This window comes from Pterocles gutturalis, unplaced genomic scaffold (assembly GCF_000699245.1).
Source record: "Pterocles gutturalis isolate BGI_N339 unplaced genomic scaffold, ASM69924v1 scaffold23204, whole genome shotgun sequence".
Classification (NCBI taxonomy): Eukaryota; Metazoa; Chordata; class Aves; order Pterocliformes; family Pteroclidae; genus Pterocles; species Pterocles gutturalis.
Window position 1 is genome coordinate 43,616 of NW_010131288.1, and position 23,213 is coordinate 66,828.

A 23,213-nucleotide genomic window follows, 5' to 3' on the forward strand; every position below is an offset into this window, starting at 1 on the left:
ATGTGATTGTAGAGGCTTATGGAAGTGCTGAGCTGCAATCAGTTCTGTGTAATTGATATTACACAGAATCAAGCTAAGCTCTAATATACAGTCATGCTTTTGATTCTTCTATTGACATTTAACATATTCAAGGGAAAAAAATTGCTTTGTTTTAGATTTGTGTGCCCAAATTCTTCAATGTTTTTAGTTTTGAAGTATGCTACTTTGACTTCAAACATCTTTGTTTTTAAGCTCTATACTTTTAGTCATAACTTCTCGTGTTTCACATTTAATCCGTATCTCATGATTGCTGGACTTTTCTCCTCGTTTGAAACAATTTAAAATTGTTCTTATGTTTAAACATTCTTGGATTTAATACTAAAATGATTAGCTAAGACCTCATCTGTTTTCAAATATGAAATAGGTTAGGTTTTTATTAATATATGGTGGGGATTTTTTCTTATAAGGTTTGTTGACTATCAAAACTAAATTTTCTTCTGATGTTAATATTTGAAAAGTCTTCTGAAGCTTATGATTTCAGACATTGGAATTGCTTTTTGTTTCTTTACAAATCTTTTGGTTCTGTGCTGTGCTTCGTAGTGGTGTAGTGCAGGACAGGTAGAGGTAGGAAACTCTTGTCACTTTAGGATGCTCTAAGCTCTCCTGCTGTTAAAAGACTGTAGGGCTTAAGGAGGCTTTTGAAATAGTTGTTGCTGTGCAGGCAACATTTAGTGGACTTGGTAATGATTTAACTCTGTTTCCTGTAGGAAATCTGAGGCTTCATTTGTCCTGTCCACTGAGCTGTGTTCAGCATGTATATGCTAGGAAGCTCCTTCCTACGTGAAACTGAGTATTTTAGAGCCCTTTTGTTGTACTGTGTCCTATTTATCTTGTGTGTCTCACCTGTCCCATCAGCATATGTAATAGAATTTGTAATAGAGAATAGAGAGCTTTAAAGCAAGTATTACAAAGATTAATATTAAAATTAGGGTAAGGTGGTATCTGTCTTTACTTTTGTTTTAAATATTGTCACCAGGTATAAATTGTGAAATTGAGTAACAGAATTTATTTAAATTATTTAATAGTAAGCATGACAAAGTAGATTATTCTCTGTAAACCAAGTAATATTACTGTGCTACATAAACCAGCAGAACTTAGGAAGTTAAATTGCACTTTGAAAAGTAGTGTTTAAACTTAATCTTTGCATTATCCAAAATAAATTTGTGTGCGTATATTTTTGTCAAATACCTAAAAAGACCCAAGTATGGTGATGGTTCTTGCTGAAGCCATTGCAACCTGTTTAGTAGCAAGTGTAAGGGATACCATGCAAATGCATGTGAACACTATTTACAGAAAAGGAAATGGAATGTGGACAGGTTTTCAGAATTCATAGCCCTGACAATTAAATTCTTTGGCAACTAACTGGAGAGTAGCTACCTAATTTACAAAGGAAAACCAAAATTTCACAGTATTTTGAATTTTTATGGTGCGTGAAGGTGCAAATTGTGACCTGCAGGTGCAGTTTGCTTGACAGAATAATAGCATTATGCCTTTGTCTCAGGAAAAGGATGGTGTAGAATGGTTGCTAGGAGAGTTATCTGAAGTTCAAAAACTGGGGTGTCTGTCTTTCCTTGTCCTGTGAGAGCTGCTTACAGAGCTGCTGCAAGTAGGTAGTATTTAAAGGAAGTCACAAAACTAATATCCAGCTTTTACCATTGGAACTCAGCCTCAGATTGTTTAGTAGTGTTTGAGGCCAATACCCTGGAGACAGACCTTCAAAACTGAAGTGTTAATGTAGATTTGTACGAGTACTGGGAACGGGTTGTGATTCTCCAAATCATATCTGTAGCTCATTGGCACAAGAGATGTTAATATTAAACAATTCTATTAAGATTATTTAAGATTATTCAAACTAGAATTTCAAGGTGAATTTAAACCTGCATTAGGTTTCCACATAGGTCTCCAGACACTACCTGTCTGTACAGATGGAAAGTTCTTTTCCACAGGGTCTGCCCTCTTGTGATACCCTGCATAGCTCCAAGTCAGCGGCATTTACAAAAGCCATAAAATACCACCTTCTCTGCTGATGTGTATATTTAACTGATGCATATCAGTTAACTGCTGCTGAAGGTATGACTTCAGTGACATTGCACTCATTTGTGCCAGGGATAGACTCCTGACAAAACTCTTCTGGAAATGAGATCAAATATATGGTGATAAATAAGTTCCAGTGCTGCAGATTGATGACTGATGCTCATTTGAAAAAGTGTATTTATTACTGGGGGTAAAGTTTCAGGTAGTGTAATGACATGCCAGTGTAATAGGAAATACTTGAAAATAGACTTGTGAAATTGCCAGATGATGAATGTATAGATCTAATACGTGCTGTAGATAGTATTTAATATACATATATATGTTAGCATGAATCATAACAAAGTAAATACTCAGTCTAAAAGAAAAATTTTCTGTTCCCTTCTGCAATCATGAATTCTGTAAATATTTAATCCAAAATAACATAGTGCTTTTTCAAAACTATAAAATATATAGTGGCTTGATTAAAACCAAAAACCACTCATTTTGTGGTTAGATCTTAAAATAAATATCCAAAGTGCACAATTTCTGTTGTAGGGGATCTTTTCTTTACTGTTTCGTAATTTAGCTGCAAAGCGTTTTTATTCAGTGTTCTAGCTTAAAGCTGTGCAGTTTGAGTGGCTGCTATCTTTTTGTTTTCTCACTTGGCAGAGTGTTGCAATACTGCTTAACATAATTAAAAGAAATACAGCTTTTCCTTTAGGGAAATTGCTGTGAATTCAGATCAAGTATTTTGCTCTAAGTTGCTTAATGCATGGTATAATTAACATAAATATCCATTTTCCACCTGTATGAATAGCAGCAGTTCAGTCTTTATCTACTGTTAAAAGGTATTATCTGGTGAATTGGTATTTATGAGATTTCATTATGTATGTCTTTAGGAGCAATACACAGTCAAGTGGAACCTTTAAGTGACTCATGGGCTCGAATAAAACACAGCAGAGATTGGTTATGCAATTCCTCCTACTCATTTGTTGAGTCGGATTTTGATCTCTCAAGATCCCTTGGGGTTCATACTTTGATTGAAAATGTTGTCAGCTTTGTAAGTGGAGATGTAGGAAACTCGCCAGGATTTAAGGAACCAGAGGAAAGTATGTCCACCAGTCCACAAGCGTCAATAATTGCAATGGAGCAGCAGCAGTTGAGGGCTGAGGTAAGTTTCAGTTTAACACCTTTTCTTATTCTTCATACATTATGCTCATTTTGTGGATTTTTTTTTTTTTAAACCTTGTCCAAATTATGTCTAATAAGGACATTTTTGCTCTCTTTCCTCTTAAAATATCTTAACTGGAACTGGGAACTTTATGGAAATAAACTATAAAATTAAACCTAACGCCCTTCTTAAAAAAAAAAAAAAGTCAATGAGTGAGCTACCTCATCTGCTCTTGCTTATGGTTGAAGATGATCTAATTCTACTTTCTAAGGATACCTGCTACTTAATTAATCCTGTCTTTGGCCTGCCTTTATTCGTAGCTTCGTCTAGAAGCACTTCATCAGATTTTAGTGCTTCTGTCTGGGATGGAGGAAAAAGGCAGTGTGCCAATCATGGGAAGTCGCCAAGTACCAGGATTTCAGTCTTCTTTGTTGCTTACTTCTGTTAGACTACAGTTTCTTGCTGGCTGCTTTGGTTTGGGCACTGTAGGACATGCAGGTGCCAAAGGAGAGAGTGTAAGACTGCATCATTACCAGGTACGTACTTTAATAGTTTCTGCTGTTTCAGTAACTGGGTGATAAAAATGTATCAGTCCTTATAATTTTTATTTGTTTGAGTCAGGATGGTATCAGAGCAGCTAAGAGAACTATTCAAATTGAAATCCAAGTGGCTGTGCACAAAATTTACCAGCAATTATCTGCAACGTTAGAAAGAGCTCTGCAAGCTAATAAGCATCACATAGGTAAGTGAAAACCAGATTTGCAAAATATGTCCTCTGATATACAGTACAACACCTTATATGTTTAGCAAAGGAGACTTTGATATTAGTGACCAGAATTCACTGAAGTGTCTATCTGACTTCTTTTCCTGAGAGGAAGAAGCTTTTTAACCTTTTTTCTGTCTTAATTTTCTTCAAGTATTACATCTCTTTATTTTAAGACTTTTAAGGATTGTCAACCTTTCGATTCCACATACCACAATCCTCCCCGGTCACCCATGTCTTTTGGGCTTCAAAGTCCCTTAGGTTTTCAGGGATAAGCAGTTTTCGGAAGAGTTGAAAAGTCTACAATCTTTTTTTACTTCGTTCAAGTGAACTTTCTTTAAACCCAAAACCAAAGAACAGGGCATCTTGTCTATTCTGAAAGCCTTTTCTCCTGGCCTGCCATACCTAGATATTGCTGTGTGCTGCTCTCCTTAAGGTATAGCGGGAACTCTGCACCTCTTTGTGCATGCACTGACTGAGAGCTTCAGTACAGAAAAGAGCTATGTAGTTTAGTTTGTTGGTAGAGCCTAATGGGCATTCTTACTTGAACTGTTTGTTGTTTCACTTACAACTGAAATGGAACTGAAATAAATTTCTTGAGAGTCAACTTGAAGTGCAAGTAGAAAATTAAGTATTTCACCCAGTTATCCTTATCCTAGAGAGAAGATTCTGGTTTGAGATTTAGCCTCAGAACATCTACATCACAAACTAGATCTACATGATATTCTTCCCTGGACAGCCTTGGCATAGAGGTTGCATTGAGTTAAAGGGGGCTACAATGGTACCTCAGAACGGCTACCTCAAAGTGTCTGACAAAGGCGGCTAACTCTTTACTTGATAATTTAATGCATTAAATTTTATTTTAAAAATAATCTGCTGCTCTTCTGTCTTAGTAAACTTACTCTAAACAGCTTATTAATTAAGAACAACTTTTTTTTAATCTTAGAAGCACAACAGCGTCTTCTGTTGGTAACAGTCTTTGCTCTAAGTGTACACTATCAGCCTGTTGATGTCTCCTTGGCCATTTCCACGGGTCTGCTAAATGTGCTATCACAGTTGTGTGGCACAGACACCATGTTAGGACAACCACTGCAGTTGCTGCCCAAAACTGGTATTTCTCAGCTCAGCACAGCTTTGAAAGTAGCCAGTACAAGGCTACTTCAGATCCTTGCTATCACCACAGGGTAAGTATGGAATGCTCATTTGCTTTCAGAAAACTTAATTGTTAAGCTTTTCGGCACCCTTTATAAATAACTTCTTGTGTGTGTGAGCTTTCCTTAGGACGATAAATGTTGTTCAGAAGCATATAAATGAAGGGGGAAAAATGTAGTCACATTATTCATAAGAAAGATGCACATAGACTGATAAATACTTTTAATTTGTAAGTGAGAAGTTTGGACCAGAATAGTTAGAATTCTATGGTTTGTAAACACTATTATAGCATTCCCCATTTTTCAAGTTTGGCTTTGTATCCAGAGCTGTTCAGTTGGTATGATGAGGCTTTCTGTTGCTGTGTAAAAGTCGTATGTGTAAAAGCGATACCAATAATGTGGTAGGAGTTCCCTTAGAGCAGGACATTGTGCTTCTTTTCAGAATATGAAGTAATTTTCCGAGGAATACTGGCCTTTGCTAGACCAGGGAACAGCATCCAAAATCCTATCAACACCTAAATTTTTAGTTAAACTCAAGAAAGAGAAAAGCAATGGAGAAAGTATTTTCTATTTGGAGCAATACTATTAGTTAATATTCAGTACATGCATCTTCATTTCAGTGGTCATATAACATATTGCATTTACCTGTCAAATCCATTACATAAAAAAAACCCCAATAACCTTACCCCAAAAAAACCCCCAAACCCACAAAAACAGTACCCCATCTTTGGAAGTTGCAGTGGGATTATGTTTAGTTGCCTCAGTTGTTCCTTTTCCCCTAGAAAGTACTGGAAATGTATCCTTTGATTCCAGAGGTTGGACACTTTAAAAAGTGTCTTAAAAATAGAGTTCAAATAAGAATAATTTGTCAAGCATATGGTGGAAGATGAGGAAGAGTAATGTGCTGCAGTAGAATGAATCAGAATTAGTGCTTTTAGGCCCAGTTGCCACTTGTACTGAGTTTGTAGTTGTGTCTTTATGTTATTGATCCTTGGATCAGCTCTCAAATACTCTTAAATTTTCCTTTTTTGTGTATGTCTGTAGAACCTATGCTGACAAACTGAGCCCAAAGGTGGTCCAGTCTTTGCTGGATTTGTTATGCAGTCAGCTGAAGAACTTGTTATCGCAAGCTGGTGTGATGCTTATGGCTTCCTTTGGAGAAGGGGAAGCTGAGGAGGATGAAGTAGAATCAAAAAAGTCAGATTCAAATGGGGACAATGAGAAGAGAGATTTCAGAGGTAATTGTCTTGCATAGTTTCTGTTACAATTTTGAAATACCAGAAAACATAATAAAAGAAACCACTGAATGCTGAGGCCCTCACCCCTTCTACTGTATTTTTATTATTGTTGGGTCATTCTTAGCTCTGTAAATTAGATTAAATAAAGTCATCAAATAATTTTGTGCTTAGTTCAAATTTATATAGACTTGATACGTAGATCAATTTAAAGGTAGGAGCAGGTTGAGAGTAACAATTACTCCACCTGATTTGGAATTAGGAGGAGAATACTATATTCCTAGAAAAACAAGTTGTTGGTAGTAGTGTTTTTTCATAAATGCGGTCATAGGAATTTAATTGTCTGTCACCAGCCAAGGATAACAGCCAGCCATCATGATCGTTGTATTTTTACTTACAGAACAGTTTGTTGCCAGTAATGAGGACTGCTAATAAGGTTGTAATAATAGGGTTGTAAATGAAAACTTTTAATTTAACTTCCTAGCTGCCCTCCGAAAGCAACATGCAGCAGAATTGCACTTGGGAGACTTTCTTGTTTTCCTGCGTAGAGTTGTGTCTTCAAAAGCAATTCAGTCAAAAATGGCATCTCCAAAGTGGACAGAAGTACTTCTTAACATTGCCTCTCAGAAGTGTTGCTCAGGTATGATCTTTTCAATTTATGCTCAATGGTTGCTTGCACTTCTGTAGTGCAGTTCCTAAAGTAGGTCCTGTTAGGATGTGTGTTACATAGTGAACAACTGAAACTAAATTCAGTAGACTACACAAGTTACCCTGTGGAGAATTGTGCACTGGTGGGATGCACCTGGCATCATAGGTGCGTGCCTGATGCCGAAGTCATTTTCAGGTTTTTAACGTATTGTTCCATCTTTAGGAGTTCCCTTGGTTGGCAATCTGAGGACTAGACTTCTTGCACTTCATGTACTAGAAGCTGTGTTACCTGCTTGTGAATCTGGCGTTGAAGATGATCAAATGGCTCAGGTTTCTATATTTTGTTATAAGCTTTTACACCTCTTTCTTCAAAAAGTCTCATTACACTTTTAAAAGATTCATAGGTTTGTTCAGAAAACAAATCAAGTGAGGCTCAGTGTGGATATTTGCTTATCTAAGAGCACTAAATATTTTTACATTTATACCTACAAAGTAAAACAAACCAATCTAATGTTATTTGTTGTGATCATCTTGGATTTAAAATTATCTGAATTATATTCTAATACACCAGGTTGTTGAACGATTGTTCTCACTTCTGTCTGACTGCATGTGGGAGACTCCAATAGCTCAGGCTAAACACGCGGTTCAAGTAAAGGAGAAAGAACAAGAAATGAAGCTGCAGGTAACGATGCTTTTACTTTCTCTTTTGAGTGAATGCAACTGAGTTACATTTACCGCAAATATTTTGTCCTATTTCTGATAGAAGCAAGGAGAGTCTGAAGATGAAGATGAAAATCTTCCCATCCAGGAAGTGTCCTTTGACCCTGAGAAAGCTCAGTGCTGCATAGTGGAGAATGGGCAGATTCTAACTCATGGGAGTGGAGGTAAAGGATATGGTTTAGCATCCACTGGAGTTACTTCTGGGTGTTACCAGTGGAAGGTAGGTTGCATAAAAGTGTGTTTCTTAACTTCTCTTACTTTGTTTCGGAAATATACTGTGATTTATGAACAACAGCTACCTATGTTTTTTCCCATATGACTACATTCTGGAGTAAATGACTTTGTGGCAGTATTAGGTTTACAGTTGGACTCGATGATCTTAAAGGTCTTTTCCAACATAAAGGATCCTGTGATTTTCAGTCCAAAGTGAGGAGTTTGTGGCTGCTTTTGAGCACTGCCATTTGGGTATTTCAGTGCACAGATTGGAGACAGTGAGTATGCTTTGCATTTGTGGAGGTGATCATACCTGTCCCAGAGATCCATAGACAGCACAAATGTGCATTGTCTTGCAAAAGTTATCTGCTGAAATACATAAATTTTGAATTTTTCTTTAGAAAAACTCTTCAGAAAACATTGTTTTTTCTTGCAAAGACACATCAGCCTGTCAGATTTGATGAGACCAGATTTAATACTTCATCTGGAGTGATTTTTTTGGAAATAGAGATACGTACACTGTTGTAGTCCTTGCCAGTACCATCTTTGAGCCTAGCACTTCTTTTTTTACTTGAATCTGTGTAAATCACTCACTGTAAACATGAGGAGTAAAGCCTGTTTATTTCTCTAATATTATTTTTTAGCACTTGTAACCTTATCTCTGTGTGTGTATGTTTTGAATCCAAGAAAAACCAACTTCTTTGCATATTTGCGTACAGTTTTCTTAATTACTAGTATGTTAAGTTTAAATGACTCGTTAATGACTGACCTTATACACCAAGATGTCATTTTAGAGGTAGAGATTGATTCTAGGTTATTAGCTTATGATTTTTTATTTATTAAAAGCTTCTGAGAAAAACAGTTAAAGTGTATATAAATATGTGCAATGTAAATTTTCATTGCTTTATTGTGTTAAAATGTATATTATTGACTTTTTTCCCTGTTTGTTTTGTTTCGTCTTTTAGTTCTATATTGTAAAGGAGAATCGAGGCAATGAAGGCACATGTGTAGGAGTTTCTCGCTGGCCAGTACATGATTTTAACCATCGCACTACCTCAGATATGTGGCTGTATAGAGCCTATAGTGGTAACCTTTATCACAATGGAGAACAAACTTTGACTTTGTCCAGCTTTACCCAAGGAGATTTCATCACATGTGTGTTGGATATGGAAGCAAGAACTATTTCCTTTGGTAAAAATGGAGAGGTATTTAACAATAATATTTTTTTGGTGGTTTTTTTTCCAACAGTAATTTGGCATGGGTGTTTTATATAAAGCTAAGCATGATAGTAAAGACACATGACAGTTTTCAGTACATACAAGGCTTGTAATACGGGTATAACTGTGTCATGTTATGCTTGCTAAGGTGTTCTAAGTTTGGTGTTTTTTGTTTTGTTTTTTAACTAGGAGCCAAAACTAGCTTTTGAAGATGTGGATGCAGCAGAGTTGTACCCTTGTGTTATGTTCTATAGCAGTAATCCAGGAGAAAAGGTAACTTAAATGTTCGTCTGCATAGATGTACTGGTTATGCCTGGGATAAAGTCAGTATTCTTCATAACATCCTGTATGGTGCTATGCTTTGGATTTATGACCAGAACAGTGTTGATAATGCACAGTGTTTTAGCTTTACACAGCATCAAGGCTTTCCAGGTTTCTCACTGTGTCCCTCCCAGCAGGAAGGCCGGGGTAGGCAAGAGGCTGGGAGGGAGTGCAGCTGCTCAGCTCACTTGAAGTGACCGAAGGGGTATTCCATGCGATATCACATCATGCGCAGCAATAAAACTGCAGGGAAGTTTGCCAGGGGTTTCTGTTGTTCAGGGACTGTCTGGGCATTGGTCAGCTGGTAGTTAGTGATTGTATTTTGCATTGCTTGTTTTTATTTTGTTTTGTTTTGTCTTTTTTTTTCTCTTTTATTTTTATGAAACTTTCTTTATCTCAACTCATGAGTTTTTCGCTTTTGCCTTTCGGATTCTCTTCCCTGTCCTGCTGGGGATAGTGATCGTGTGGCTGTGTGGGGCTTAGCTGCCTTATCAAGGTTAACCCTCGACAATAGGTCATAAGTTTTTCCTTTCCCTTCTCTTCTCCGCTGTGTCAGTGTTATGGATGTTGGGTTTTTTGGGGGACGGGAGTGGTAGCTAACAAGTGCTGGAAGTGTCACCGATTATTCATTTTGGTTTATGACATACGTAGAACTACATCACTTGCACGCTAGCTAGACTTTTCATAAATTCCTATATTGTGCAATCTATTGTAAGTTTAAAATTAATTTTATTATTTTAGTTGATCTACAGACTTCATGTTCTACGCACAAAATTGCATTCCCCAGAAACCAGGGAGAATGTAAGGAATACCAGATAGTCTTATGTGAGAAACCATAAACTGTTGTAGTTTCAGCATCCTTGAGTTTAAAGTGGTGCAGGTTTTGATCCGTGTTAAGGTGGATTTCCTGGGGATCCCAAGCAAATAAAGACAATGCTAGTAATTTTTTCTATCCGTCAGGAGACTCCTGTATTTATAAAATCAGCTTCTTCAGGTACGCTGGGAAGATAACTTTTAAACTGTTCTCTTTAAACACTTAGGTGAAAATTTGTGATATGCAGATGCGTGGTACACCAAGAGATTTGCTGCCTGGTGACCCCATCTGTAGTCCTGTTGCTGCGGTGCTGGCAGAAGCCACTATCCAACTCATTCGTATCCTTCATCGCACAGACCGTTGGACACACTGCATCAATAAAAAAATGATGGAAAGACTGAATAAAATCAAAACATGTCTTAAAGAAGCAGGACAAAAGCTGAAGAAAAGTCGCTCAATTCAAAGTCGAGAAGAGAATGAGCTGAGAGAGGAGAAGGAAAATAAAGAGGAGGAGAAAAGCAAACATAGTAGACATGGTCTGGCTGACCTTTCAGAATTGCAGCTGAAGATGCTCTGTGTGGAAGTGTGGCCTGTTCTAGCAGTGATTGGTGGCGTTGATGCTGGTCTTAGAGTTGGAGGTCGATGTGTACACAAGCAAACTGGACGTCATGCCACCTTGCTTGGAGTAGTGAAGGAAGGCAGTACATCTGCCAAGGTCCAATGGGATGAAGCAGAGATTACTATCAGGTATAGTATGCTCCTTTCCTACACCTTCCACAATCTAGTGGTGTTTTGTGCTTGAAATCTTCAGAAGTAACTTAGGTTTTACATTAGAATCATGCTGATCAATTGTTTTAAACTCAGACTTCAAAAATGGCTTTTTTTAAAACAAATATTATGAGTTAAATGTTTATGCTATCTAGTAATAAAATACCTTTTATAGCAAAAATATATTTCATAGTTGTGACTTGATGAGCACCATTAGGCTTCTTAGATTTCGCCTCTAGGTTTTGGAGTTGGGATGTGACCAGCTTGCCAGTTTTCCTAGGTTTCGAATGAGCATTGCTTGTTTTAGAATTGGTATGTATTGGTTAACTAAAACATTATTACTGCCTTAGTTTACTACAGCTTTTTAGTTATGTCTGCTGTAAAGAGGACAGATTTTCACTGGGGGTTAGTGCACGCTTTGGTTCTAAATGCTGAACCTGGTTCTGAAGAGAGACCTGGTTCGGTTTATCAGAGTTGAGGACAGGTGTCTTTGCTGCGTTGTCACTCCCTTCTTAGGGGACTGGAGGATGCTCTGTGGGACTTGAGGATTGGTTAAGTCAGGAGATGGGAGGATTCTCTCTTCTTGATGGTGGGTTGGATTATGATATTCAGATGAATGCTGCCTTGAGGTAGTGTTGTTCATTCTCTGACCTGCCTTAGAGAGCTAAACGATGCCCCTCTGTTAGATAGTAACACTCTGGAGTTGTTGTTCTGCAGGTGATGGTGAGAATTGGGGAGGAGGCTGGAAGGAGATACTTCTGTATGGATACTTTTTCCACCTTCACTGGGGAGGAAACTCTGAAATGAAGCTAGTGGCTTTTCTGGGCCTTCTGGTGCTCTCGCAGGAGTTGCCTGTGGTTTTGTGTGGAAAAGATTTGATTCACTAAATTTTTTAAACTCCTTCTGGCTGTAGTTGAACCATAACCTTCTGGAGAAATTGAACAGCCGTTATTTTTTTTTTGCCGCCAGTTATCATTACATTCTGAAACAACCGAGGTCAGTTCACCTCTCAGAACTGTCGGGACGTTATGCCTATTTTGTCTTTATGCATAGGCTGGTGTCATTTAACTAAATATACTGAACTGCAGTTGATTGTCAAATCTAGTTCCAGATATAAATTCTTTCAAGTATGCCCGTGTGACAGTTTAGCCTTCAAGTAAGTGTTCCCTTAAAATAATTTGAAGTGTAATTTGAGTGAAGTGGTAACAGCACTTGAACATAGGCGAGCTCTTGGTAATGCGATGGATTAAGTTCAGAATGTACCTCCTCAATTGAAACCTAAAGTTTTATTTTTAGGTAGAAGTTTATATTATAAGATGGGAAAATATTGTGGGGTAATAAAAGGAAGATTTAAAAGTCCTTTATCTGATGGATGTACGGAAAGGAGATGGTGTATGGAAATATAGGCTGGTGAATTTTTGTCCTGCTTAGAGTGAAAATCAGTCAAATGTAACAGGCCTTAAATATTGCAAAAAAATGTCACTGAATATAGACGGACAGATAGAAAGACATATATTATGTGTGTCTGTTGGGTTTTCTGACCTGTGCTTTTAAAAAGTCACTGTCCTTTCTAGGTAATCTCTCCTGACATAACAAGAGACAGAGTTATCATAGCCATCAGTAGTGTGCTCCTTGCGATGAGTAGTTGAACAGGAATGTGAGGTCGATCAAAGCTTTTCCTTAATGTGAAAAAAGTTTAGGAATGTTTTCTTTCTAATCTTTTATACCTATTCACAAATTCCTTCAGGTATGATGATACAATTTGACCCCAGGTAGTTTTTCTGAGTAGAAGTCTATTACATATTTCTGAATAATATAGCAGAGGCGTCTGTCAGCATAGAATTGATAGCTTCTGTGATGCTTCTGGGTTTTAAAACTTGTTTATGAACAACCTGTGCATGCTTTGTTGCCTTTGCTCTGATACCATATCTCCCCGTTTTCTGATCATGACCTCATTTTCCCCTGTTTACATTTAATTTTTAAAATTGGTTCGTTTACTTTATTAAATATATTTTGCATCTTACTTTGCCTACATTATTTCCTGTACTTTCCTCCTGTCTCTCCCTCACTTGCTTTTTCCTGTGTCATTCTGATCTTTATTAAAGCTTCCCAACTTTTTGGTCGCCTAGTGATACTCCATTGTATAATCTGGAGCCCTGCGAACCACTGCCTTTTGATGTTGCAAGATTTCGTGGGCTGACAGCTACTGTGTTGCTGGACCTCACCTATCTGACTGGTATTCATGAAGATATGGGAAAGCAAAGCACCAAGAGACACGAGAAAAAACACAGACGTGAATCGGAAGATAAAGGGGAAACAGACCAGAAAACCGAGGGTGATGTTGGATCTGATATACGATCAGGACAAAGTACTGATGATAATAAAGGACATAGCGCTACAAGCTCTAAGTCAGAAAATGAAATTGCTTCCTTTTCTTTAGAACCATCGACACTAGGTATGGAATCCCAACACCAACCTGCTGAAGGAAGAAAAAAGAATCATGAACATACTCCGAGAAGTCATGATATAGTGCAGTCAGAAATCAGAGCAGTACAGCTGTCTTACCTTTATCTTGGTGCTATGAAGTCACTCAGTGTTCTTCTTAGTTGTAGCAAGTATGCTGAACTACTGTTAATACCCAAAGTCCTGGCAGAAAATGGTCACAATTCTGATTGTGCTAGTTCTCCAGTTGTTCACGAAGATGTTGAAATGCGTGCTGCCTTGCAGTTCCTGATGCGACACATGGTGAAACGGGCGGTCATGCGTTCACCAATTAAAAGAGCTCTAGGACTGGCAGATTTGGAACGAGCCCAAGCCATGATCTACAAATTGGTGGTTCATGGGCTGCTGGAAGATCAGTTTGGTGGCAAACTTAAACAAGGTACATTTTCAAACTTATGGAAGTGTAGTGCTAAATTAGTTTTCTATTTCTATTAAATTAATATTAACAATGATAATAAAAATAACATAATCTTGTAATTTTGTAGTGGTTGTACTTCAGAGGAATCTTAATTAGACAGAGACGTTTTACAAAGATGTTTTACTGTTTTGTAGATACAATACTGATTTTTTTTGCCTTTTCCCAGTTCCTTATTTTAATACAAGTTAATGCATATCAGTCAATCTGAAGCGTTTTTAATTTGTCTTTAATACTTTTAAAAAATGAGCAGCTCTGCAGATACTTGTCAGAAGAATTTCCATGTGATGTGAATATAATGAAGTTCACTGTTGTTAAATGTGTTTGTATGCAGTCATGTTAACAGATGATGTTGAGCGTGTGTATGTTCAGGGTATAAGTAACCTGTGCTTCTCTGTGAAAATCTCTAAATCAGTTGTGGGGTTTTGGTTTTGGGGTTTTGCTTTCTGGGTTTTCTTTTTCTGAGATACTTGGCACTGCACTACCAGAAGCTGAAGAAAAAAGTGTGTATTGTTCCTTTTCTTCCTAAAAATATGTATATTACAGTCTACATCTTCAGGGAAACTATCTACTTCAGTTTAAACAAAGAAAAAATATCTAAAACATTAAAGGCAATTGCTGTGCTGTCTGATTCTTTACTTCTTATGAACTTGTTCTAAACGAACAAAAAAACCCTTCCAAAAATCTGTTTACTTACACAGCTGATTTAAAAATAGCTCTATAGTTAATCAGATCTATTTCCACATGTGAGGCTTCTTTCCCTTTTGCCTAAGAGAATAATCCTAGCTGATACAATCATAAATCTAAATTTCTAGATCTCAATATCATAAGACCTAACCAAGTACATGGTTTCTGTTATCATCTGGAAAGGCTTGTTTACTATTTACTTTCTATCAGAATGGCAGCAGCAAGAGCCGTTAGACTAATTTCTTTTTATAAGTCCATGACTTACTGGTAGAAGTTTCGTATTTCTGCACACCCCTTTCTTTAGGGGGAATTTTAAAGAATGATAGTTATTTTTGAAAGTTTACGCATTTATGTTAGTGTTCCTGTAATGTCCTTTTTTCTGTTGCAGAAGTAGATCAACAAGCAGAAGAAGGTGATCAGTCTCAGCAAGCCCAAACACCAGTTACAACCAGCCCTTCTGCTTCCAGCACGACATCTTTCATGAGCAGCTCTCTGGAGGATACTACCACTGCTACTACTCCCGTCACTGATACTGAAACAGTTCCAGCTTCAGAATCACCTGGTGTTATGCCTCTTAGTCTTCTTAGGTAAAATATCATTATTTTCAACATATACGATTTTGTGGGTGCTGGGAACTGATTGTGTGGTTTATATTCAATACGTGTCTTTATCTGTCGAAGCCTTTTAAAGTGTTAATGTTTGTATTTACTGTCAAGAACTGCCTCTGCGGAGAAGCGAGTTTAATTTGTTACTTTGCCTTGCGGGACATGTGTTACTAGAAATAAAAAGCTATTAAGCTTTTAATATATACCATGTATATATATATGTAATATCTGAATTCTTCAAGACAGGAGAAAATACCTTCCTTATGTCGTCCTTCAGTTCTCATGTTTATTTGATATAGTTTAAATTTAAAATCTCCAAAATTCTTTATTTTTAACGAATAGTTGTTGTTTCTCAAAGTAGAGTAGGTCTTAGTTTGTAGGTAACATCCTGCAAGCTAAGACCTCATTTCATCCTACCCTCACATACTGAAATGGAAGTGAAAAAAAGGCAGTTAATCTGCAGAGACTATTTGTGATGTAGAAGGAAATCTGCTTTACATTGGATAGAGTCATATTCTAAGCCTATTAATTCTACTGATGTATCTGACCTCTGTTCTTGGAGGTTTTGGAGGTATAATTTGACAGAAGAATGTCCCATTACCAGGACAGTGAAGGTAAAATACTCACCTGATTTATTAGTCAGGCTGAGTTCTGAACGAAGTGGAAAGTGGAGGAGTGTTTACTTCTCTTTATCTCCTAAGACAGCTCTTGGTCTATGAGGGTTTTTTTTTTTTACGTGCATACTTGAGAATTTAACTTTCCAGGCAAAGGTGTTAAGAGTGAGCTGTTCCAACAGGGTTTTTGAGCCCGCCCCAATGTACATATTGCACCTTACCCTTACAAAACTCGAATTACTGTAAACTATGACTTGCCAGGTACACTCTGATATATTTCTTGTGTCAGACCTTTTTCAGCATAGCTCTTTTTAATATAAATGTATATTGTTCTTTTTTTTAAAGACAAATGTTCTCCAGTTATCCTACTACAACTGTACTTCCAGCACGACGTGCTCAGACTCCTCCGATATCTTCTTTACCAACATCTCCCTCAGATGAAGTTGGAAGGAGACAAAGTTTAACTTCTCCTGACTCCCAGTCTGCGAGGCCTGCCAATCGTACAGGTAAACTTGTAGTCCATATAGACAGAATGTGGACAAGTTAGTACATTTGCAGAAGTTCAGTGTAGTTTTTTAAGACATAGAAAACCAACAGAATTTCTTTTTAGTGTAACCTAATGCACAAAGCATTGCTGAAAAGCTATCAATGACTATCTTAAGACAAAAAGCTGTAGATTGTCCAGCTTTGCTTTATCAAGCAAGCTAAATGATTTTTTAAAAGCTGTGGAATAGATTACAAACTACATGTATAAAACAAGAATGCTGTATTACTGGTAATTCAAAATGTTAATCTGATTTGGGCTGGTGTCCTTAGTTGTGTGCCTCTGTTTAGTGCACTGATTTTCTAGCTTTTGTTAGATCATAAGACACGCAGAAAACAATTGGTGTATTTTATGATACATACATACACCAGTATAGCTCCTTCCAATTAATCTTGTTTCATAGAATCATAGAATGGATTGGGTTGGAAAGGACCTTAAAGACCGTCTGGTTCCAGTCCCCCTGCCATGGGCAGGAACACCTTCCACTAGCCCAAGTTGCTCAAAGCCTCATCCAGCCATCCAGCACCTCCAGGGATGAGGCATCCACAGCTTCTCTGGGCAGACAGAAAGGGCTGTCCAGCCTTCATGGGCTCCTCGTGCTCCTGGCTGGAATCATGTGAGGGTAATGGGAGGCTTCTGTTATAGAAGTTTTATTACTTTTTGCACTGTGCTACTTGAAACAGAAACCTGCTCCATTCCAGCGTACATACAGAATGGAATAGCCAGGAGACTGAGCAAATTGTTGCAGGAGAATCTTGAGCTTCTAAAGAGCACAAATGAGTATTGTGATGCAAAGAAGATAATACTAAAATGAAAAATACAAGTCCATATGTATGTGTTTTGTATTAAATAAACAGAAGAGACTGAGTTGAAGTATACTCTCCAGATTTCATACTCAGTGTTGAGAAACAAAGTCCGTGCTTTAAAATTCCTTTTTATTCTTGTTCTTGTATCCATGCTGTTAGTTGGGTCTTTTAGCCATTTCATTTGTTGCACAGCAACTTGTCTGCTGAGTTTCACATCTTTTTTTTTTTTTAATTAGATGACTTGCTTCTAGTCATGATACTGTCTTTGCAGCCTTGTTTGTTAGTGTGTTGTCGATGCCTTCATTGATCAGACCTCACTTTTGTGGCAAATGATGAGGAAACTGTGGCTTTTGGGCAGTAACAGAGCTTTTTAGAGTCCCTTGAAAGACTCTTTGCACAGAAATAATAGCCATCGTCTGCAAAGAGATTTTTCAGATGTCTGTCATCAGCTTAGTTGAGGTTTCTTTCTGTGCCTTAGCAGGAGTGTGTATTGGTGTGATCTCATAACATTTGGGAATCTTGATGATTCCAACAAGGATAACTTTGTCTAGTCTACCTAAATGTAAATCAAATAGATAATTGGATAGAGTTTTGAATGGAAATAAACTTCTTAGAAATATCTTAAACAGAATAGTTCTTTAAATATCGTCAGTATTCTACTTGATTTAACGTAGGCTTACATGATATATATCTTACCGATAAGAATGGACACCATCTGGTTTCATTACAGAAAGTATGTTACTTTGGGGAAGTTAGTAGAGAGGGAAGCTGTTAAGGGCAATTATTGCCTTATTTGAAGCTAATATATCAAAGTAAGGTCTAGTCAAGTAACACTGAGGAAAGATTTATGCACTTTACATTTAATGTTTTCTGTCTTTTAAGCTTTGTCTGATCCAAGCAGCCGACTTTCAACATCTCCTCCTCCTCCTGCCATTGCTGTGCCATTGTTAGAAATGGGGTTCTCCCTCAGGCAAATTGCAAAAGCTATGGAAGCTACAGGTAATCTATAGCTATAATGTCAGTTTAAACTGAAAAATTAGGTATGAATCATTTTTTTTCCAATGGAATACTTAAAGTTCTATAACCATTTATGGCAAAAAAAAAAGATTTTTTTTTAACCATCAATGATACAATACAATTCTCGAGTGTGATTTTCTTGCTTTCAGGTGCCAGAGGAGAAGCAGATGCACAGAATATCACAGTGCTGGCCATGTGGATGATAGAGCACCCTGGAAATGAAGATGATGAAGAGCCCCAGTCAGAAGGGACTGCAGAGTCACGACATGGGACAATAGTCTCTGGAAGTGGTGGAAAATCTGGTGATCATTGTTATTTGCAGTCACCAGGTGATATCCCTTCTGCTGATGCCACTGAAATGGAGGAAGGCTTCAGTGAAAGGTAAAATGTAGGTTTTTTTCTAACTGCTTGTAATCTGTTGCTGAGACTGAAAATCTCACAAGTTCATTGTTGCTGACAGAACATTGCCTTGCAATGCCACTTTTGGATTTTGTTACAGCACAAGTAAAAGCAAAGATTCAATTAAGTTAGGTGTGCAAGGTGTGTTTATTTTCCAGTACCGTTTGTGCACAGAACTGGGAAATAATGTAACTGATCATCCTTCCAAAAAAAAAAAAAAAAAAAAAAAAAAAGAAGGCATATAGCTTACATTTTACCTAAAAGATATAGTAATAAAGCAAAGTGTCATTGGAGTATTTTTTTTCTTCAGTGTATTCGTGAACAGGTATTTTTCTACATCTTTCTTTTTAAGTTAATTCTTGGTTCGTCCAGAGAGGTTTACATTCTCAGTCACCTTCACAATCTTAGATCTAAACTATCTATTAAACAAGGAGGAAAGACAATGTTTTTTCTTTTGTTTTGTTTGTAATCCTAAAAGTAGTGCTTACATTTTTAAGTGACATATGTTAGGAATCATACCAGCTTCTCTGTTAATGGGGAGGATGGCATTTACAAGATGTATTTTGAGAACACTTTTACTCAGGTTCCTTGATCCTACTGAGATACTGATTTTAGAGTTTCTTCAGTTACGCTGTCCCAGGTAAACCGTCATTTCACAAAGAACTCACAGATTTCAGTAGGGAGAAATAAACTAATTGACAAGTGTTGCTAAATAACTTAAGTTCGTGTTCTTTTGCAAAAGATTTTGGGAAAAGGGGGAGCAACAACAGAAGTGTTAATTTTATTGCTTTTAAAAAGGAGAAGAAACCTAATTTGAGTGGTAGTTAACATTGACAGCATAAAATGAGTACTCTCTCAGAATTTCTGCAATGCTTAGGCACTATGGAAGCGTCAAATAGGTGTTGACATTGCTGCATCTAATTTGTTTGAGGTAAATCTTACAGGCAAAACCACAGTAAATATGTGATGTAGTGGAACTGACAATTCGTGAGTTCCAAATTCCTTTTATTCCTTCTGTGAAAGAAAGACAAAAATGCCAATAAATATGATCTTAGTGTTTTTCCTTCCTTACTGTGTGTGGCTGTTTAAAACTTGGCTTGGTTGACCTGTAAATCACAAATTCTTGTAGCCCTGATAATATGGATCATGCGGATAATGCAGCTTCTGCAAGTGGACCTCCTTCCAGAAGTCGGTCAGCTGTAACAAGAAGACACAAATTTGATTTAGCTGCCCGAACATTGCTAGCACGTGCTGGTAAGTGTACTGAAAGACTTCCAAGGTCTTTGCTTGTCCAGTAAATGAAGAGGAGGGGGACTGGTACTAGCATGAAAGTTATAAATCTCTCTTTCACCTATGTGTATCAGTGTATATTTAAGTGTTTTATGTGGGAGTAAGCAGATATGTTTAGAGTTAAAAACAAAGTAAGAGGAAGTCAAAAGTACAGTCATTTTTTTTACACGCAAAGTAAAAATACTTTTTTTTTTTTTTTTAACTTGAGCGGGATTATACCGCTCTGTACAGGCCCACAGGAATCAGAGTCGAAGAGAAGGGATATCTTTGCAGCAGGATCCAGGGGCGCTTTATGACTTCAACTTGGATGAGGAGTTGGAAATTGACCTTGATGATGAAGCAATGGAAGCTATGTTTGGGCAAGACCTGGCTAGTGATAATGATATTCTGGGAATGTGGATCCCGGAGGTATTGGATTGGCCTACCTGGGTGTGTGTGACTGCAGCGGGGGCTGCTTTAACTTACTGCTTTTTGCATGTGCCTGTTTTTAAATTTAAGTAACGTGCATATGCTTATAGGCTCTTTGAATATATCTTACTAAAAGCCACCAGTGCTTAAAATCTTCCTGTATTCTGTAGCTTCACTTTTAGATTAAGAATGGTACTTTCTTCTGGTTCTTGCTCTGCATTTCTACATGTACATGAAAGATGAGAACAGAACTAGTCGAGTTGTTGTTTTGATGATATCACCTAGGTGTTCCAGGCTGCTCAGCTGTGTGGAATAACAAACACAGTTGTAAATGTTGGTTTTTAATAATAACAACAACAAAATAATCTGACCTGTAGCAACATAATTTGCACCTAAATCGGTGTTTCTGGATGTGATCGTGTAATGTGTTTCTTTCTCTGGGAAGGATATAGTGACAGTCCTCACTCAGCTGTTGTATAGCTAACTGAAAATACTTTCGAGCTGAAAAAGAAGTACGACAGCAGCTTGTTAATCTTGGTTTGTCCATGACAAATTAAGCAAGCAACCCACACGACTAAGCTTTTGCCCCTAATTACAATGTTACCTGACTGATGTGGAAGCGACTTTCAGCATGCATATTGAATTTTTCAGAGAGCTTGTTTCACAGGAACATGACAATGGAATTATTGACTTAGGACAGAAATATAATTTTACAGAGCTTGTTTCACAGGAACATGACAAATGGAGTTATTGACTTAGGACAGAAATATAATTTTAGAAAAATGATCTTTATATTCAGACAAAACCTCCGAATTTACTGACACGTAATTGTTGTTGCTCGGTAAATGTGAAGCTAAAATGTCTGAAAAAAAAAGGATTCTTTTTTTAATTTGTTGTATCTAGTCTCAGTAAAGTTCAGAGGAGGACCAGATAAAGACAGCGTTGGATGTGAACTAGTAGGGTTACATGGGAAAACTTAATACTGTTAAGAATTTTGAGCCAGATCTGAAATGAAATAGGAAATATTCTTCTCTGAAACTTCCAGATGTTTTTCCTGTTCTAAGATGGTCTGCTCTTCATTATGATATAAGTTGTCTATTTCTGCTTTGCTTTTGTGTCAGTTAACCGTATAAATATCACTCTGTGTGTAACAGAAATGGTCAGGAACGTCCGCATAACGATATTGGTGTATTTTCTATCCAATATGAAGATACTTATTCCATACAAATAACATGTGAAAATCTTACTGTGCAGCATGTTTGCGAATCGGAAGACAGAGAAGAAGTAGTTGTTTGTGAGCTGTGTGAATCCAGTGTTGTCAGCTTCAACCAACACATGAAGAGAAACCACCCAGGCTGTGGCCGTAGTGCGAATCGCCAGGGCTATCGTAGCAATGGGTCTTACGTAGATGGATGGTTTGGTGGTGAATGTGGAAGCGGAAATCCTTACTATTTATTGTGCGGCATCTGCAGAGAGAAGTACTTAGCCCTGAAGAGTAAATCTAAAACATCAACTTCTGAAAGGTACAGAATTACAAGATAGTGGATTACTCTGTGCAAAGAAAGGAAGCAACTTTAAAATGTTTACTAGCATCAGCATTTTAAGGATTTGATAGAAGAAGTCAAAATTCCTAGCAGAATTTGTCTGTTTTAACTGAGGCTTAAAATGTTTATCTGTATTCAACAAATGCATATTTAGAAAAAAAGGTTGTCGTGATATTTCTATTTTTTAAATGAAAAACAGGGAATTATTTCTTGGGATGTTGCCTACTCATGTTGACTTTTGAAAACTTCCCTTTTCAGTTTTGTCTGACAATTCTAGTATTTTTATGGGCCTTTCCCACATTAGTACTACAAAAATGCTCCCCCCACTCCAGAGACACATATAGAAGCTCTTTTTTTTGTTTCTTTATTGCTGGCTGTTTCCAGGAGTGATATGTACATAGACCTAACAGTAAAGAAACTTAAGAGTAAACCAAGTTTAAAATCATTATGCATATATGTAAAATATTAGAGCCATTCAGTTCTTTTTGTTGTTATTTTTTTCATACAGATACAAAGGCCAGGCTCCTGATTTAATAGGTAAACAAGACAGTGTCTATGAAGGTATGTTTTTAAGTTGCTGAAGATAACACTTAGCACTTGCACAGTGTTTTATTTTCGTATAAAGGTGGTTCCATGCAAATAAACCTATCATGAAACTGTACATGAAGGTATACTTTAAAATCTTCTAAAGGAGATGTATTTTAATATTTGGTTTTTGTTCAAATGGGAAAAAAATCAGTGACATTTTTTCCTGTGTCTTTCACCTAGCTGAAGTGGCAAATACCTAACTTTAGTTGATAAGGTGTTACGCGTGGATGTTATATCCAGAGCTGCGTGTGCAAAGCCTTATGTTCAAATACATTTCTTTAGCTGCCTCTGTAGGAGAAGTTAATTAGTGTAAGTTCGAGTCTCAAAAGCCTGCCGTTAGGCTTATTCTTACTTTTTCTATCTTTATACTAGCTGAGAGTGTCCTGAGGATGGCTTTCACTTTAAACAGATTATTTCTAGTCACTGTAGAAAATCTTTCCCAAATGATTCTTTGGTGCTGGGCCTTTCTGTAGCTTGTATGATCACAATTGCATGGTATACCACATTTGTCTATTTAAGACTAAATGAGTGCTCCCAAACTTAACAGCAAGTCCATCTTCCAATAGATAAAAGGTGTTCGGATTCTGCTGTATGGGGAATGAGATAGAACGGGAGAGACCAGTAAATATAAGTTGAATTCTGTGTAAATGGTTGGGGAGTGAATGGGATATGTAACTGAATTGCAACTACAGTGCTTTTTCCTTTTTTTTTCCTTTTTTTT

General features: G+C 37.2%; 1 protein-coding gene across 1 annotated transcript in view; it reads left to right on the forward strand.

Moving 5' to 3' along the window:
* The window catches only part of LOC104466978 (probable E3 ubiquitin-protein ligase HERC1), a gene marked incomplete at its 3' end in the record, with an annotated part of 54,099 nt that extends 31,634 nt beyond the window's left edge, over window positions 1-22,465 (forward strand). The window contains exons 25-45 of the mRNA XM_010080574.1: window positions 2,952-3,223; window positions 3,544-3,759; window positions 3,845-3,965; window positions 4,933-5,170; window positions 6,182-6,375; window positions 6,857-7,012; window positions 7,244-7,350; window positions 7,592-7,702; window positions 7,784-7,960; window positions 8,919-9,158; window positions 9,360-9,443; window positions 10,532-11,052; window positions 13,179-13,954; window positions 15,066-15,264; window positions 16,242-16,402; window positions 18,129-18,245; window positions 18,413-18,644; window positions 19,792-19,916; window positions 20,161-20,381; window positions 21,615-21,883; window positions 22,413-22,465. Coding sequence (XP_010078876.1) covers window positions 2,952-3,223; window positions 3,544-3,759; window positions 3,845-3,965; window positions 4,933-5,170; window positions 6,182-6,375; window positions 6,857-7,012; window positions 7,244-7,350; window positions 7,592-7,702; window positions 7,784-7,960; window positions 8,919-9,158; window positions 9,360-9,443; window positions 10,532-11,052; window positions 13,179-13,954; window positions 15,066-15,264; window positions 16,242-16,402; window positions 18,129-18,245; window positions 18,413-18,644; window positions 19,792-19,916; window positions 20,161-20,381; window positions 21,615-21,883; window positions 22,413-22,465 — 4,590 coding nt within the window. The remainder of the gene's footprint in view (window positions 1-2,951; window positions 3,224-3,543; window positions 3,760-3,844; window positions 3,966-4,932; window positions 5,171-6,181; window positions 6,376-6,856; window positions 7,013-7,243; window positions 7,351-7,591; window positions 7,703-7,783; window positions 7,961-8,918; window positions 9,159-9,359; window positions 9,444-10,531; window positions 11,053-13,178; window positions 13,955-15,065; window positions 15,265-16,241; window positions 16,403-18,128; window positions 18,246-18,412; window positions 18,645-19,791; window positions 19,917-20,160; window positions 20,382-21,614; window positions 21,884-22,412) is intronic.
* Between the last annotated feature and the right edge of the window lie 748 nt (window positions 22,466-23,213).